The sequence below is a fragment of the Ambystoma mexicanum genome, chromosome 10 (assembly GCF_040938575.1).
Source record: "Ambystoma mexicanum isolate Mex_15411 chromosome 10, UKY_AmexF1_1, whole genome shotgun sequence".
Taxonomy (NCBI): Eukaryota; Metazoa; Chordata; class Amphibia; order Caudata; family Ambystomatidae; genus Ambystoma; species Ambystoma mexicanum.
In genome coordinates, this window is record NC_090932.1 from 916691925 (window position 1) to 916710242 (window position 18318).

The following is an 18318-nucleotide window of genomic DNA, read 5'->3' on the forward strand; positions in this document are numbered from 1 at the left end:
GTGGTGTGGTATGATCGGTTATATGCTCTTTCACTGAGCACACTTCTAATTGCAACTTTCCCAGAGAGGGTACTGGGCACACTTCTAGATTCAGTTTACTAGAGGCTATTGGGCACACTTATAAATGAAACTTTCCAGAGTGTCTATAGGATACAATTCTATAGTCAACTTTCACAGATGCTATTGGGAACACTTCTAAATTCAACTTCACAGAGCGACTATTGGGAGCACTTCTAAATTCAACTTCACAGAGCGACTATTGGGAACACTTCTATAATCAACTTTCACAGAGGGTATTGGTTACACTTCTAAATGCAACCTTCACAGCGATGCTATTGGGCGCAATTCTAAATTCCATTTTCTACGTAGTGGATTCTGGGCGCACTATTAAGTCAATTTTCAGAGAGGCTTTTCCAGAGAGGGTGTTGGGAACACTTCTAAATTCAATTTACTAGAGAGACTATTGGGGACTGTACATGGGGACACAAAGTATCACTTTCACCAAAGGCGACACAAACTATTGCACTGGGCAGGGAACATAAGAATGTTGAGCAAATGGCACATACAAGCAAGTAGTCTGGGCATGGCGGTCTGGGCATGGCGGAAGGGAAGAATAACTGTGTGTCCATGCTTCTACTCGGGTGATGCGGGATGGATGAGTTATTGATGGTTCCGAACATTATGTCCGCTGGTGGAATCCCTGTGGTGCTGTGTGGTGTTACCCTGTAATTCCTCAGGAATCTGTAGAGTTCCACTCTCCAGGGGCTTGAGTTTGCGCGCGACAGGCACAGGACTTTGTTTATCGTTTGCATGAAACGTTCCACATCGCCGTTGGCCTGCGGCCATCTTGGCATGATATGATGGTACCGAATGTTGAGTTCGGTTAGGTACTTCCTGATCTCCTCTCCTTGGAATGGTGGACCATTATCACTCCGAATTCGCCTTGCGAGGCTGTGAGTGGCAAACATTTTCTCCATCGCCGGTATGAACACCTCCGCCGCCGTGGATGTCACAATTTCGACTTCTGGATACCTGGAGTGGTCGTCGATCGCCACCAATAGGTGTATGCCTTCTTGGATCTTACAGAAGTCTATGCTGATGGGGTCCCATCTTGAGGACCCTCGCTTCGCTGATAGTATAGGCTCGGGAGTGGGCAGCGCCCCCGTTATTTGGCATGGGAGACATGTGTTGATTAGTTGCTCCACTTTGCTATCGATCTGTGGGAACCAGACACAGTGTCTGATCCGGGCCTTAGTTATCACCATTCCTTGGTGGCCCTCGTGCGCCAACGCCACAATTTTGTCCTGCATGCTTGTGGGGATGACAATACGGGTCCCTCTTAGAATGAGCCTTTCTTCTGTGATCGATAGGTCTTGTCTCACTGCGAAGATGCCAGTTAGGAATTATTTTGCCTCAGCCGTTCGATTGTGGATGTTCTGTAGGAAGGACCTCCATTCCCCCGATATGATCGTGTCTTTGACCAAGTTACAGCACAGGTCGGCTTGTGTGGCCTCTACAATATCTTCAATGCCGATTGCCCTTGGTTTCATTGTGTGTATCACCTGGCAAATGTGTTCCTCCATTTCTTCAGCTGCGTGTATCTCCACCGGTGTGGCTGCTCGTGGGTGTCGCGATAGGAGGTCGGCTGGGTTTCCACTGCCTGGCTGATATGCTAATTCAAAGTCATACTGTTGTAGGTGTAGTAACCATTTCCCTATTCTGGCTGGAGGGTGTGAGAATGAGCCAGTGAAGATGGGGAGTAGCGGTTTGTCGTCCGTGTAGGCCTTGAATTTTCGGCCGTATAGATAGAGATGGAAGTGGCGGCAGCCCCACAACGCTGTGATTGCTTCTTTTTCAATATGGGAGTACCGTTGCTCTGTTGGCGTCTGAGTGCGGGAGGCAAATGCGATCGGCATTGACTCTCCTGTGTTGGCCAATTGTATGAGGATGGCACCTAGGCCCACTAAGCTGGCATCAATGTACAGCTTGGTTGATAATTTGGGATCATAATATGCCATGGTGGTGTCTGCCGAGAGTGATGCCTTGATTTTCTCGAACGCTTCTTGGCAGGCAGGGCCCCACGCCCATTTTGTGCTGGCTTTTATGAGTTCTCTTAATGGTTCCGATAGCGTCACCAGGTTGGGGATGAACCTCCCGTAGTAGGTTGCCATTCCAAGAAAACTGCGTACCTCTGTTGGTGACATGGGGGGTGAAGCATCTTGGATGTCTGCTACTTTTTGGAGATCCGCTGATATGCCTGCACTGTTGAAAGTGTACCCAAAGAAAGAGATCTCCTCCTTTAGGAATTCACGCTTGTCCTTGAGGATTGCTGCATCCTCTAGCCTGTTAAGTAGCATGTGGAGCCGTCGTATGTGTTCTTACTTGTTCTCTGCGTGTATGAGGATATCGTCACTGACGTTTAATAACCCTGGGATGCCGCGTATCACCTCCTGGATTGTTTGCTGAAATATTTCGGCTGCAGAGGAGATCCCGAAACTGAGCCGCTTGTATCTGCGTAGGCCAATGTGAGTGGAAAATGTTGTGATGTACCTGGAATCACTGTGAAGTTTCAGTTGGTGATACTGTCACGACCCTCGCACAAAACCCCCTCTGGCAAACCCAATGTCCAGGTGGAGTCAGGACTCAGGCCTCTAGAGCCTGGCATCCTCTTCAAAAGCCCTCATGGGGCCAGTCCTGGCGCCTATGGCGCCATGCTCATACACCATGAAAAACAATGTGCTTGGGAACTATTTTATTGTATTGTCAGCCAACATGGAGGCATCCACGTAGCTTGGTTCCTAAGAACCAAGCTATGTGGTCTAGTGTTTTGGGTGTGGCAGCCTAGGGACTACTTTACCTGGACTTTTTTGTTGGGGCTATTTAAACCACACCCGAGCAAGACAACAAGCTTCACGTTACTTTGCAGCTTGCAACGCAACGCTCACCGTGTCCAGCTATTCCCTCAAACCTCGGAGAAGCAGAACCTGCAAGGAGACAAAAGGAACATCATTAGCAGCAGCATCTTACCTGCAGTCTTCATCTTTAAACAGTCGCAGCTACTGAGAACAGCTTCCTCGAATCTGCACGCCACCCGGACAGAAGACCAAAAAGAGGAAGATAGAGGCAACATTAAAGAAAGCAGTAGAGACATTTACAAATTACTAACTGCTCAAAAGGCTTACCTGGCTGGTCGCCTCTCGGCTGCCACCACTCCGGGCATTCCACTCGCGCTGACAAACACTGCGACCTACAAGGAAGCGCATAGCGCTTACTTACCGCATCATAGCGCTCTTAATGCACCATCATTTACCAGCGGGCTCAACCAAGCCAGTTCGCCGCGCTGAAGCTTCGCATGCCTAAGGGAGAAAAAAAGAGACATTTTAAACAAAGAAAGGCATGCAGGATAGCAACAAAACTAAAGAACAGCAATAAGACCTACATGAACAATATGAAACGGGCCGGCGTCAGTGAAGTAACTGGACCGCACTCGCCCATGAAAGACAATGCGCCCCTGCAAAGAAGGCAGGACGGAGAGCACGCCTAATTCTACCACAAGGTGAGGAGAGGGAGCCAGAGGGACTGAAATCATACAGTGGTAGGGGGAGGATACTTACCCCAGTCGGTCAGTCTTGAACACAGTCCTGTATTTTCAGGCATAACCTTCCCCGCAGACCACATCAGGGCAAAGCTGAGAAGCATACCAGCGAGTAACCCGGCTGGGTGCCGTCCCTGTGGATACCAGGTGAGCGTAACAGATACCCGGCATTGAGGTCGACCTTCGAGAATACCTTGGAGCCTGTGAGGTCCGCTACGATCTCATCAAGGGTTGGGGTGATGTGACGCTTCCGTTTTATTGCTGCGTTGGGGAGGTGCATATCAATGCATATTCTCACTTTCCCGGGTTGTTTGGGTTTCTTTGTGACGACCATGGGCGACACTCATGGTGTGGGTCCTGTCACTTCCTCAATGATGCCCGCTTTCTCGAGTGCCCTGAGCTCTTTCTCCATCTACCCTCGTATGTGAAATGGCATTCTTCGGTGTCGTACTACTCGTGGTTGGACGGACTCATCAATGGGTAGCTTGATGGATTTCGCTCTTAGGCATCCAATCCCCTTGAGGAGGTTCGGGTATCTCCCGAGAAGGCTTTCGACGACTTGTGACTCGGTCACCTCGCATATGAAGCTTATGAGTTTATGAGACCAATGTCCTCTGCTGCGTCTCCGCTTAGTAGACACTCGATTCCGGCGTCCACCACATAGATTTTGGACTGCAGTGAGTTGTCACCCTTGCTGAGTGTGGTCCGGAACCGGCCTACTATGGGCAGTGGAGTTTTGCACCCATACGCAAACAGCAGTGTGTCCGTTGTTTTCAGGACTGGTGGGGGCCGTAGTTTGCCGAATGCGGTGAGCAGCATGACATTTACGGATGGCCCCGTGTCTATAGTCATTTGCGTGTCTTGTCGTTGGATCGCTATTTGGCATTTCCGCCTCCTTAGTTTCCGTTTGGGTGTGGTGTCACCGTAGTTCAGTGCTTCTTCCTTTTTTCCATTGCTCATTTGCGGCCCCTTGTTGGAATTGTGTTACATCGTCCCCTTCCTCTTCGGTCGATGAATTTGCAGTCTCGACTCGGCGAGCACTGGCTTGTTTCTTCTTCTTTGCTGAGGTTGGGGTCCTCTCTTGGGGATTCTGGGGTTGTTGTGGCAGCCCTGATGATCTGCAAACCTTGGCATAGTGGTCTTTCCTGTCGCAAGCTGCGCACTTGGTGCCTTGGGCCGGGCAATTGCGTCTGCCATGGCGAGGTCCTCCGCACCACCCACATTCCGTGGGTCCTGGTGTCCTTGGTTGCCATCTGGAGTGTGTTGTTACTGCCAGCCTCATCCCTCGTGTATTGACGGTTTGTGATTTGGGCCACCGTCATGAGTGCCAGTTGGAGTTTCTGCAGGGTCGTACCCATGTGTGCCGCTCTGACATGGGCCAACTCCCTCTGGCGGCCAAGTTCCAGGATTCTGGTCAGAGATATGCCTTTTTCACTGAGCACCATCCTCCTCAGCTTTTCTGAGTGCATCCCATTAATGATCTGTCATCGGATTTCCTTTTCAACATTGGTGAATTCACATAAGATTGCGAGTTTCTGTAGCCTTGTGTGGTAGGCATCCAGTGTCTCGTCCGCTACCTGAATGGTGGTACAGAATTTGAATGTCTCATAGTCGGGGTTGAGCTGCGGCATGAAGTGGGCCGTGAGCGCGTCCTTGGTTTGTTGGTAGACGTCAAGGCCATCTGCTATTGCCAGTGAGTTTTATATGTGTAGGACCTCATCCCCGACATTCAGTAGGAGGTGCGACCTCAATTTCCTTGATGTAGTGATATCTTTGCAATCCATGGCCATCTCGAATTTCTTCAACCACAGCTGACATCGGGGGCCAACCGATGACGGGTCAGTATATGGATCGAAAGGGCCAAGTGCGATCGACATTCCCCCTTGAGGGCGTTCGTGTGGCATGGATGGTGACAGATTTGCGGCCATTCTGGAGGGCGTGCTAGGCCTGGGAGTCGAGCTTCCTGTCGCCATGGTGCATGGCTCTGGTATTTTCCTGTGTGCACATGTTGCGATGCCCCGTCACCTTGGTGTTCGCAGCCCAGATTGGTTCCCCCATCGTGTGGTGGAGGTATGGGTTTGACGCTCTTGCCTGTCTCTTCTTTCAAGCGGGTGGGCCCCCACAGCGCCTGCCAGTTGTTTCTGGGCCTTCAGGGTTTGATGTGGGGCCACTGTGTTCACCTTACTGGATGTGTTCCAGCTAATTCCAGTCCATTTGGAGAGTGGAAAATGAGGGATGCAGGGAGAAATGGGCCCCCCACCGTGCTTCCAAAAATTGGACCCCTGCCGAGGGCTTAATTCGCTGGGCGTCACATGCGGCGTTTGTATCACTTGCCTCGTCGCCAATGTTATGTTCCTATTCCCGGCCGGTGCGTCGGCGGGAAACAGGATTGAGTGCTTGGGCTTCCCAGGCCGCGCTGCGCAGCTCCAGCGGGAGCAATCAAGACACGGACGCAGCTGCGTTGCTGTCATGCCCCGGAACTGCCCTTCCTGCTCGGGGGCGGGGATTTTATTCATTGCCCCTTACGTTGCCGCGTGGTGGGACGTAAGGCGGATATAACAGACACCACACCCTCCTAAAATAAATCTTTGCCCAATGCATTCGTATGGCAAAATCTTTTTCTCCCAATTTTTCTGACGTGGGTTGAAATGTTGCCGTATGCTACCACCAAAAACCGGGACCACCGTGTTTTCCAATGGAAAAATAATCTTGAGAAAAGCGGATGGAGCACCCAAAAAACCAATACGTCTGGAGGTCAGCCCATGTGCTGTGTCAAAATGTTGTCATGTTTCATTTTGACACAGCTGAGAGGGAGATTTTGTAACAGAAATAGGGAAAAGTCAATCTTCCTATTGAATTGGGATAAACATATTTAGGAGGCAGTAAGTAAAAATGGCACACGTTTAAGTGAAAAAATCAGAAGTTTACCAGCCAAAACGGGAGGGTTGCAAGATATAATTCTTGCATCTGAACTATTACCGGCCGAAATGTGTTTTAAAATACACCACTGTTATACAAGATATCTAAGGCGGGGCATGGACTGCATGCCAGCGTCTACGCTCATGTCGTTATTTGTCTCAGACAGTCTGAGGGCCGCGCTCCCCTCCATCCCCCGGCATACTATTCTGGTTGCTGGGTTGTTTTTATCTTTTACCGAAATTATAAGTAAACAATAAGTACAAGTTTGCAAATGCCAAAGAATATCGTGAATTATAGTTAATAGCTCAAATGTGTACAAATTATAGACGAAAAAATAGGCGAGTCTAATAATATGCAACTTTACGTCTAGTTTTTAAACAAGGAACTGAGGTATTCTGCACATTAAGATGTGTGCTGCCCTTTTCTGCGTTCATATTGGGCGCAAATCTACCATTTTAAGATGGCCGGCGCCAACCCGGTTGAAACCAACGGATGCCTAGTCCACTTCCTTGTTCTTCGAAGCAGCTAAGAAAGCTGAAACGATAGCAGCCCTTTCCCTTTACTTCCGGTAAGAGCTGTAACCATGGACTGTTGCTAAGGCCGCTTGGCTAGCAACAACCGAGCGGTGAGAGCCAAACTCGCCGAGGGAAGTGGGGTTGAGCGGCAGCTCTATTTTTGGGACCCCCCCTCGCCGACACAATGAGCCGTTCAATACTTGCCGAGATTGCCTGGGATGACTGTTTTGCCATCCCTGTGGCCAACGCTGAAAATAAAGCGCTGGAGGATGAAGTGAGTGGCAGCAGAAGTACTCCGAGTTGAATAGTATTGAACATGTCTATTTGAAGCTATTCATGAATGAAAATATTATACACTATGTTCACGTAGAGTACCTATTTATATGCATACTTATATTTATAATATTGCATATGTGTATTGTTTGCATAAACAGAGAAATGTTGTAAATCGATTGTAAACGGAAACGTCAAAATTGGCTATTCTGTTACAATATCAACAGACCCTTCCATAAACACCATTTACCATATATACCGTTTCCAAATGAAAAGTAATAGGGACACTCAAAATGTCTTTCTTGATTAAAGAGAAATCGTACTACTTTTCATCTTACCAAACAGAGAGACGTTTTTGAAAGAGAAAGTGAGAGATAAAAATGTGAACTTGTTGGTGAGTGCTAGACATGTCGTTTTTATTCTTTTGGTGCATTTTGAGTATATTTCATTGTTTGCAGGACACCTCGTTATACTATGCATGGCTCCTTACAACATACCACACACTCGGTAAGGAAGGATGCCAACTAGTGTCGCACTGTCCTTTAGAGCCTATTGCCTATTGTTCCCTCCGGACTTTAGGTTAATTGTTAACTCAATGGGCCATGAAAAATATAGTGGACTACACTGCATCCAAACAAGCAGTTGCTTCGGTAAATATGTGTGGGTTTTTATTCTACGCGTGGATTTCAAGTGTTGTTAATATCAATTTAAGGCAAAAATGATCATTATTTTTATTTAAACGTTTGTACTGCACTGGCCCTTCTCAGAGGGTCCTGGAATGCCTTACAAAGTTCAAAAGGGAGTAGGTGAAAAATAAGTTCAAATGTTTTCAGAAAAGGATAGGAAGATTAGGAGAGACAAAGTATAGCTGGGGTGGTCGTCTGGCAGGTTTATGTTAATGTTAAAGGCTATTTGTACAGTGCATTATCACCACCGGAGTGGTCCCCTTGCGGCTCTGAAAAGGGAAGGAGGGGGGTGAGTTAGTGGGAATAAGCTGGAGAAGTGCAAGAGAGCAGTGATGTGCTGTTGGCGGCCTCAGCCCGGTGGGTCCGTTGGCTGTGCCGGGGATGTTTTTTGGTCGGTGGTCGCTGTGTACTGTTGTGGGAGTCTATGTGTGTTTTGTTTTGTTATGATGTGGCATTTATAACACGCCTATACGCAAGTGTTTCAAGGCACGACGAGGTAGGGAGGGGGGACAAAGGGAAGACAGACAACGATCTTACTAGGCCAGGTGTCATTCAGATCGCGCAAGTGCATGGGAAGAGGGGAAGGGAAAGTGCGAGGGGCAAGGGAGAGGGGAAAGTGCAGTACATGGGGTAATAGAATAATAAGATAAATAAATAAAGGGCCAGCTGGTGGCAAGTGCAAGGTAAGTGCAGACATGTGCTCGAAGGGGGGCTGTAGGGATACAGAGACAGTCTCGCAGTGCAGGGGTTGCCAGGGAGACAGTGCCAGGGGCAAGTGGCTGGGCCAGGGACCGAGATCAGTGAGAATGGCCCAGTGCAGATTCAGTGCAGTTTCAATCAGGAATTTAGCAGGGGAGAGGGGGAGAGAAAGCAGAAGCAAAGAGGAAGGTTTTGAGGTGCTTCCGGAACCGGAGATGGTTCTCCTCAAGTTTCAGGGAGGCAGGAAGGCTGTTCCAGAGGAAGGCCCCTGCCGTGGAGAGAGATCTACCCCCAACTCGTTGCGTGGAGAAGCGGCTGACCCTGAGGGAGTTGGAGGCGGATGAGCGAAGAGCTCGAGAAGGTAGATATTTAGGAAGAGAGAGTTGAAGGTATTTCGGCCCCAGAAGGCCTTGTGGACAATGCAGAGGGTTTTGAACTTAATCCGCGCAGCCACTGGGAGCCAGTGAAGAGATTTCAGTCCTGGAGAGATACGGTCCCTGGGCTTGAGGCCAAGGACAAGTCTCGCAGTCCTGTTCTGGATGAGTTGCAGAGGGCGGAGAGTAGAGGCAGGCAGATTTAGATAGAGGCCGTTACAGTAGTCCAGCTTAGAGAGAACCGGGGCTCTGGAGACAGTGAGCTTCTGGGGGAAGGAGAGGAAAGGAAGAATACCTCTGAGGAGGTGCAGCTGGTAGTGTGACTTCTTTGAGACGTCAGAAATGTGAGGAGAGAAGGAGAGTGTGGAGTCAACGATGACCCCAAGGTTTTTTGCCTTGCAGGAAGAGGGCCAAGAGAGGCCGACCAGAGAGCTGCAGGGAAGGAGGGAGTGGGTGTGCCGATGAGTAGAATCTCAGTCTTACTGGCATTAAGGCAGAGGTTATTGGCGGCACACCACTCCTGGATGGCAGACAGACAGTCGGAGATGAGGGAAGGAGAGGAGGAGGCCGAGGGTAGCCTGAAAATGAGCTGGGTATCATCCGCATAGCACTGAAAGTTGGGGCAGAGAGCGGCAATGCGGTGGGCAAGGAGTGCCAGATATTGGTTGAACAGCCAGGGAGAGAGGTTAGTTCCCTGGGGACACCACAGGTAGAGAAAAATATGTCAGAGAGGAAGGACCCAAATTAGACCCGGTAGGGTCGATTGGAGAGGAAAGAAGTCAGCCACGCCAGAGCCTGACCAGTGATACCCAGGTTATCACGGAGACATTTGAGCAGGATGGCATGGTTGACAGTATCAAAGGCAGAAGAGAGATCAAGCAAGATGAGAACACTTAGAGTCAAGGTTGGAGAGCAGGTCTTCACAGATGTTCAGGACAGCAGTTTCCGTGCTTCTGGCAGCTCTGAAGCCAGACTGATGGTCATGAAGACAACCCACAGATTCAGCTTGGAGATTAAGCTGGGAGATGGCCAGTTTCTCCAGGAGCTTGCCCAGGAAGGGAGTGATGGAGATTGTGCGATATTTAGCTGGGCAGGAGGGGTCGGAATAGGGCTTCTTAAGAAGAGGGTGCACAAGGGAGTGCTTAAGGGGGGATGGGAAGACTCCAGTGGCAAAGGAGTGATTGCAGAAGTCAGCCAGGGCAGGAGCCAGGGAGTCGATGTGGTCCTTGATAGTTTTGGAGGAACAGAGGTGAACCTGTTTCGACAAGACTTTCATAGATCGGACTTGTCTGAAAACCTCGTCAGCAGAGAAAAGGGGAAAGGCAGAGAAGGAGGGAGGAGGGGTGGCTGCAGAAAGCCAAAGGAAGAGCAGGGAATAGAGGGAGGGAGGTGATAGGAGGAGAGTGAGGACAGGATGTCCTGAGTATTTGAAATGAAGTGAGAAGCCAGTGCCGTGCAAAGGGCCTGGGAGGGGACAGGAGAGGTAGAGACTGCAGCAGGATTGGCCAGTTCCTTGCAGATTTTAAAGAGTTCAGCCGAGTTGTTAGATGCCGCAGAGATGCAGACTTGGATATGGGCTCTCTTCTTGGTGAGAACGGAGAGCCGGTATTGCCTTTGCAGCAGGCGGCAGGCCAGTTTGTCAGAGGATGAACATGAAGCACGCCATTTCCTCTCGGCCACCCTGCACTTGCCTTTTAGGGTGACGAGATCTGAGTCATACTGGAGTTAGACTTGGCTTTGGGCTTCAGGTGGATTCTCATGACGGGGGCAAGGATATCAAGAGTATCAGATATAGCAGAATGGAGCGTGGAGAGGTCTGTGTCAGGGTGAGAGTCAGCCAAAGGGGGAGGGGTGATGAGAAGGTGGCGGCGAAAGCCTCAACTGACACGCGCTTCATGGGTCGGATGACCAAGAAGGAGGGTGGCAGTGATGAAGGTGGCTTGGCTTGAGGGGTAGGGAAGGTGAGGTGGGAGGATAGGAGAAAGTGATCACCCCAGGAGAGAGGGAGACAGAGGGGAAGGTCAGAGGAAATCAGAGCATCGCGAGTGTGCCCTGCAGAATGAGTCGGGCCAGAGGGGAGAATGGAGAGTGAGACAGAGTTGCAGAGGTCGCGAAAGTGTCCGGAGGGGGGACAGGAGGCATCCATGTGGATGTTGAAGTCTCCAAGAAAGAGGAGTTGAGTGGTTGAGGCCAGGAGTGAGGAGGAGAGGTCCGCCCACTTGGAGAGGAAGGAAGAAATCTGACCAGATGGCCAATAGATAGTAACCACAGTAAGGGAATGGCTAGGATAGAGAGGGAGTCGGCAGACAAGATATTCAAAAGAGGAGTAAGTCTGCGTAGGAGTGTTGTTGCAGTGTAATGAAGTCTGTGCGGATTGTTTTGCTGTAGGTTTGTGGTTGTGTTTGGTTAGAGTTTGAGCGGTGAAATTGTTAGTGGATTGGTTAATTGGCATTGTTGTCCCGGACTGAGGCAATGAGTTTCCGTATTCTCTCCGGGTCGGGTGAGGGACCATTTCAGAGTCTCTGTCCAGATCTGGGACATCCGAATCTCAGTCTTACTGGCATTAAGGCAGAGGTTATTGGCGGCACACCACTCCTGGACTGCAGCCAGACAGTCAGAGATGAAAGAAGGAGAAGAGGTGGAAGAAGGTAGCCTGAAAATGAGCTGAGTGTCATCTGCATTGCACTGAAAGTTGGGGCAGAGAGCGGCAATGCAGTGGGCAAGGTATTGGTTGAACAGCCAGGGAGAGTGGTTAGACCCCCGGGGAACACCACAAGTAGATATAGAGATAGAGGAGAGGAAGGACCCAAGTTGGACCTGGGAGGGTCAATCGGAGAGGAAAGAAGTCAGCCAAGCCAGGGCCTGATCGGTGATACCCAGGTTATCACAGAGACAGTTGAGCAGGATGGCATGGTTGACCATGTCAAAGGCAGAAGAGAGATCAAGTAAGATGATGACACAGTGGTTGTTGGAAACAAGGTTGGAGAGCAGGTCTTCACGGATGTTCAGGAGAGCAGTTTCTGTGCTTCTGGCAGCTCTGAAGCCAGACTGATGGTCATGGAGACAACCGACAGATTCAGTGTGAAGATTAAGCTGGGAGAAGGCCAGCTTTTCCAGGAGTTTGCCCAGGAAAGGAGTGATGGAGATTGGGCGATAGTTAGCCGGGCAGGATGGGTCGGCAGACGGTTTCTGTCACGACCCTCGCCCAAAACCCCTTCTGGCAAACCCATTGGCCAGGTGGAGTCAGGACTCGGGCCTCTAGAGCCTGGCATCCTTTTCCAAAACCCTCTTGGGGCCACTCCTGGCGCCTATGACACCAGGCTCATACACCATGAGAAACATGTGCTTGGGAACTACTTATTGTGTTGTCAGCCAACATGGAGGCATCTACATAGCTTGGTTCCCAGAAACCAAGCTATGCGGTCTAGTGTTTTGGGTGTGGCAGCCTAGGGACTACTTAACCTGGACTATTTTGTTGGGGCTATTTAAACCACACCAGAGCAAGACAACACGCTTCGCGTTACTTTGCAGCTTGCATCGTGATGCTCACCGTGTCCAGCTATTCCCTCGAACCTCTGAGAAGCAGAACCTGCAAGGAAACAAAAGGAACATCATTAGCAGTAGCATCTTACCTGCAGTCTTCATGTTTAACCACTCGCAGCTACTGAGAACAGCTTCCTCGAATCTGCACGCCTCATGGACAGAACGACCTGAAAGAGGAAGATGGAGGCAACATTACAGAAAGCAGTAGAGACATTTGTAAATTACGAACTGCTCAAAAGGCTTACCTGGCTGGTCGCCTCACGGCTGGCACCATTCTGGACATTCCACTCGCGCTGAAAAACACCGCGACCTACAAGGAAGGAAAACGCAGGTTAGCAAAGGCAAGACTTCGCAGTGCTGTGCATAGCGCTTACTTACCGCATCATAGCACTCTTAATGCGCCATCATTTACCAGCGGGGCTCAACCAAGCCAGTTCGCCGCGCTGATGCTCTGCATACCTAAGGGAGAAAAAAGAGACATTTGAAACAAAGAAAGGCATGCAGGATGGCAACAAAACTGAAGAACAGCAATAAGACCTACCTGAACAATATCAAACGCGCCGGCGTCAGTGAAGTAACTGGACCGCACACGCCCATGAAAGACAACGCACCCATGCAAAGAAGGCAGGACGGAGAGCACGCCTAACTCTACCACAAGGCAGAACTTTCCCCGCAGACCACATTGGGGCAAAGCTGAGAAGCATACCAGCAAGTAACCCGGCTGGGTGGCTTCCCTGTGGATACCAGGTGAACGTAACAGTTTCTTAAGAAGAGGGTGCACAAGGGAGTGCTTCAGGGGGAAAGGGAAGGCTCCAGTGGCCAAGGAGTGGTTGCTGAAGTCAGCCAGAGCAGGAGCCAGGGTGTCAATGTGGTCCTTGATGGTTTTGGAGGAACAGGGGTGAACCTGTTTTGACAAGACTTTCATAGATCAGACTTGTCTAGAAATCTTGTCTGGGGAGAACAGGGGAAAGGCAGAGAAGGAGGGAGGAGAGGTGGCCGAAGAAAGGCCAGAGGAAGAGCAGGGAGTAGAGGGAGGAGGGCGAGAGGAAGAGGGAGAGGACAGGATGGCCTGAGTTTTAGAGATGAAATGAGAAGCCAGAGCCGTGCATAGGGCCTGCAAGGGGACAGGAGAGTTAGAGACTGCAGCAGGATTGGCCATTTCCTTGCAGATTTTAAAGAGTTCGGCCGAGTTGTTAGATGTCGCAGAGACGCAGGCTTTGATGTGAGCTCTCTTCTTGGTGCGGACAGAGAGCCGGTATTGCCTTTGGAGCTGGCAGCAAGCCAGTTTGTCGGAGGATGTACCGGAAGCATACCATTTCCTCTTAGCCACCCTGCACTTGCGTTTGAGAGATATGAGGTCTGAGTCATACCAGGAGTTGCACTTGGCTTTTGGCATCATACAGATCCTCATGACAGGGGCAAGAACATCGAGTATCCGATATAGCAGAGTGGAGCATAGAAAGGGCTGTGTCAGGGTGTGAGTCAGCCAAAGGGGGCTGGTGGCAGAAAGTGGCGGCGAAAGCCTCAACTGACACACGCTTCATGGGTCGGATAACCGAGAAGGTGGATGGCATTGCTGGAGGTGGCTTGGCCTAAGGGTTGGAGAGGGTGAGCTGGGAGGAAAGGAGGAAGTGGTCGGTCCATGAGAGAAGAGTGGTGAGAGGGATAGAAAGGGGAAGGTCAGAAGAGATCAGAACTTCCAGAGTGTGCCCTGCAGAGTGAGTCGGGCCAGAGGGGAGAATAGAGAGTGAGCGAGAGTCGTGGAGGTCGCAAAAGAGTCCAGAGGAAGGACAGGAAGCATTCAGGTGGATGTTAAAGCCTCCAAGAAGGAGGAGTTGAGTGATTGAGACTAGGAGGTAAGAGGAGAGGTCAGCCCACTCGGAGAGGAAGGAGGAGATCTGGCCAGGTGGCCGATAGATGGTATCGCCACAGTAAGGGAATGGCTAGGGGAGAGGGAGAGCCTGCAGACGAGGCATTCGAAAGAGGAGTAGGCCTGCATAGGAATGATAGTGGCAGGAATCCACTCGGGAAGATCAGGACTGCAGCCCCTCCGGAAAGGTTGACCTAGGCATGGAGAGGATCTTGTAGCCGTCAGGGGGGGAGATTGTCAAAGCTTGTGACAGAGCTGGCCATGAACCATGTCTCTGTGAGACCAAGGCCATCGAGGTCCAGTTCTTCCAGGAGGCGGCAGATGGCAGAGGAGTGTTGACAGCTGAGCGAGTGTGAAGAGTGGCAATATGGAGAAGGTTGCCGTCCTTGAAAGACTTCCAGGAAGGGGTACAAATCGGAGGTACGCCTGCGGAGGTGTAGAAGAAGCCAGAGGGGGGGCAGAAGAGGAAGGAGAGGGCAAGCTAGCCAAGGAGGAGACAGCAGGGGGAGGCAAGGAAGCCGTGGAGGGAAGAGAAGGGACAGCAGGAGAAGGAAGTTGATGAGGCATGGGAAGCGTCCATCAAAGAGGAGAAGATTGGCCTGGGGGCCTTGGACCAAGACGGTCCCATTCAGTTAAACATTTATGATGACCTTAGAGGAGTCGGAGGCCAGGAGGGCCTCCAACCGGGTGCCACCATTAATGGGAGAAGAGCGAGGAGAAAGCACAGAGACCATATGAGGAGTCCATAGATCTGGCGAGGGAACGACAAAGAGGTTGTCGCTGAGGGTTTGTCTAGAGGAGGCACTGCTATAGGTGTCGGCAATAGGGAGGCATGGGTTGGAGACCAGGATGTCCTTTTTAAACTAAAGGACGCAGGGAGGGGCACAAGCAGACTAGACAGAGGGAGATGAGACAATAGCAGACAATTGGACAAGACGATAGGCGCTCAGACAGTGGTAGAAAGATTGCTAGATGAATGCTTTGCTAAGAGTCAAAACCACAGAGTGGCACTACTTTCACAATATAGTTTAGATACTGGAGAAAAACACACCTAAGTCTGAGAGTCCTGTAAAGGGGAATAGGCCTAGGTTTCACAATGCAATTTTCAATACTTTCACAATGCAATTTATTTTTAAATACTGGAGAAAACGCACCCAAATCTGAGAGTCTGGTATGTGGCAAGGTTGTCAGGGTAGTGTGCGAGCTCTATTCCTAACCCGGGCCACTCCTACCGTACCTTTCGCTGCTGGTTGACGGCTGACCGCTGGCTTCCCCTGCTGACACTTGCAGACATGATAGGGAGCAGCCTCTGTGGGAGCCACCTTTTGCCTAGGGGCCATTAGCTGCAGGGGCTGCCGGGCAGGGGATGCCCTGGGGAGGTGAGTTATGTGTACGTAAGTGGCCAATCAGGGTGTATGGGGGAGCGGGCTGGGAGGAAGGAAGAGGGAAGGAGAGGGAAGAAGCAGCAAGCCGGGAACAAGTGCGTGGGCAGCGGCAGGGGGGCCTAAGCAATGGGCACACAGTAACACAGGGCCCTGGAGGGTCCCAATAATAAACAAAATTCCCTCACCTGTGGCTCCAGGAATGGGAAAATCCCATCCCATATCATTCCCCCCTGTCCCCTTTTCAGTGACCTCAACTTTTTCCTTGACGCCCTCACCATGGTAACCTGTTTACTATTGAAAGGGACTTCAGCCTGCTGCCTTACTTCCAAGGCCAAGCACTCGCTTCAGTCCTTTCTAATCATAATTTCACCAATATAGACTTTCTTTACACCCATTGCTACTGCAACCCTCCCTCCCCTGAAATTCACCATTCAAATGGATTGTGTCCTCTCACACATTCCTTATCTTTGATATATCCACTTTCAGCTTGCTGGCCTTGGGAAAAATGTTTCACAGTAGAGGGCCCTTCGCGTCGACGTCCCTCGAGTCGGTGTCCCTCGAAGGCCTCCATATCGGCGCCGACGTCACCATAGGTATAAATAGTCGGTTCCATGTAATAATGTCGCCACAAAAATCTCGGCATGCAAAAATATCGCCGAAAAATGGCAGTTTTTTGTGGCGACATTATTGCATGGAACATGCGGGGGACACCCCTGCAACCTCCAAACTTAATTTTTTCTTTTTTTTAAAATGTGTTTTTTTTTTTGTTGTCCCTGTCCCCATATATATGGTCACCCATATAATATCGCCGCAACCTTTTCCCGGTGATATTATTTACGGCGACCATATATATGGGGATAATATTACCTGATACCAAATAGTCTTACGCAGCGTCCGTTGCTCAGTTCCGTTTTCGTAAGCCTCAGAGACGCAACGCTCAGTTCTTCAGTAAACTCTTCGAAAAACTTCAAAAATCTTCATCCTCTGATGGCATCTTCGTCCAAATCATTGACGCCACGATCTGGCTTCAAAAAATGTCGAGATTGTGGAAAAAAGATGTCATTAACAGATCCTCACAGGATCTGTTTGTGGTGCCTGGGATCAGAGCACCAGTGTTTGGAATGTGAGGACTGTATGTCCATGATGGCGAAAGCCTTCAAGGAGTGTAGAGGGAAGCTAGAAAAAGGTAAGACCGTTAAGTCCTCTACCCCTTTGAAATTGTCCTCGACTGAGTCGAGACATTCGTCTCCTCACCATCGAAAGAAACATTCCCGCTCGCGATCTCGAACTGGTTCTCACCACTCATCTGGACCGAGACATTCGAAGAAGAGGCGTCATAGATCTACTTCCTCTTCATCCTCTAATTCCCCAGAAAGGGTCACCTGCTCCACTAAACACAGCTCTCCAGCTAAGTGGGAGGAATTTTGCAAAAAAATGCTTAGGGTCTTTGAGAACGCGGCCTTGTCCCCCCCGGAGATACCTAGAGGTGATACCCCGGGTGAAAGACCCAAAAAACAAAAACACTGTGAGTCGTCGAACCGGGCAAACAAAAACCCTCGAGAGCGTCGTGAACCCTCGAGTAAAGACAAGAATTCTTTGAATAAAATTGCGTCATCGACGCACAAGTCTGTGTCATTGTCGCCGACCCCGATGAACGAGAGGCCCTCGAAGCCTCAGGCCCCAACTGCACCATCGGCACTAGAGGAGTGGAAGGTCCCGTCCAAGGCGTCGAAAGTGGCGTCGACAATATCGACGACACAGAGTAGAATTCCGATTCTCTCAACGACATCAAAGCCATTTTCGAGTTTTTCGATGCCGTTTGTAGGTTTGTCGAGACCTATGTTGTCTACATCGACAACTACAAATCTATCCCAAGCAGTGTCTACCAATTTGGCACCCTCTTCTCTTCAAATGGGTTTTACCCCTTATCCACGCTCTGGCTACTTCAGAGCTTTATCCTCTATCTATAAGGAAGGAGAGGACTCTGATAATGAGAGACCCTTTGGTTTACAGAGTTCCTATTCCAGAAGAGCTACTATCTGGGAAAGTTGGAATAAGAAATTTTCTAGAAAATTTGCAAGATGCCAGTGGCATAGATACCTCTCCAGAGGTGGAATTTGCCAGACCAGAACCTGTAGGGCATGCAGAAATGTCTTACAGAGCCCTTATGGCAAGAATTATGGAGTTTATGGGGTGGACAACACCTGCACCCTCTTTCCAACAAGATGATCTTGCAGACATCTTAGATAAAGGGCCTCAAGAAAACCCTATAGTTCATATTCATGCAGCATTGCAGAGAAAAGTAACTGCAAATTGGGAAACAACAGACGTTATCACTGCAGTAAATAAAAAGCTCTCTGCGAAGTACCAAGTGTCGGCCTCAGACCCTGTATACTTAAGTGAACACCCAACCCCAGAAAGTTTAGTAGTGCAGGCTGCAATGTCGTCAACTAGTAAAT

At 50.0% G+C, this 18318-nt stretch overlaps 1 protein-coding gene across 1 annotated transcript in view; it reads left to right on the top strand.

Moving 5' to 3' along the window:
• The first annotated feature begins 7097 nt into the window (after positions 1 to 7097).
• The window catches only part of CCDC39 (coiled-coil domain 39 molecular ruler complex subunit), a 933141-nt gene continuing 921920 nt past the window's right edge, over positions 7098 to 18318 (top strand). Inside the window, exon 1 of the mRNA XM_069618669.1 lies at positions 7098 to 7303. Coding sequence (XP_069474770.1) covers positions 7214 to 7303 — 90 coding nt within the window. The 5' untranslated portion in view covers positions 7098 to 7213. The remainder of the gene's footprint in view (positions 7304 to 18318) is intronic.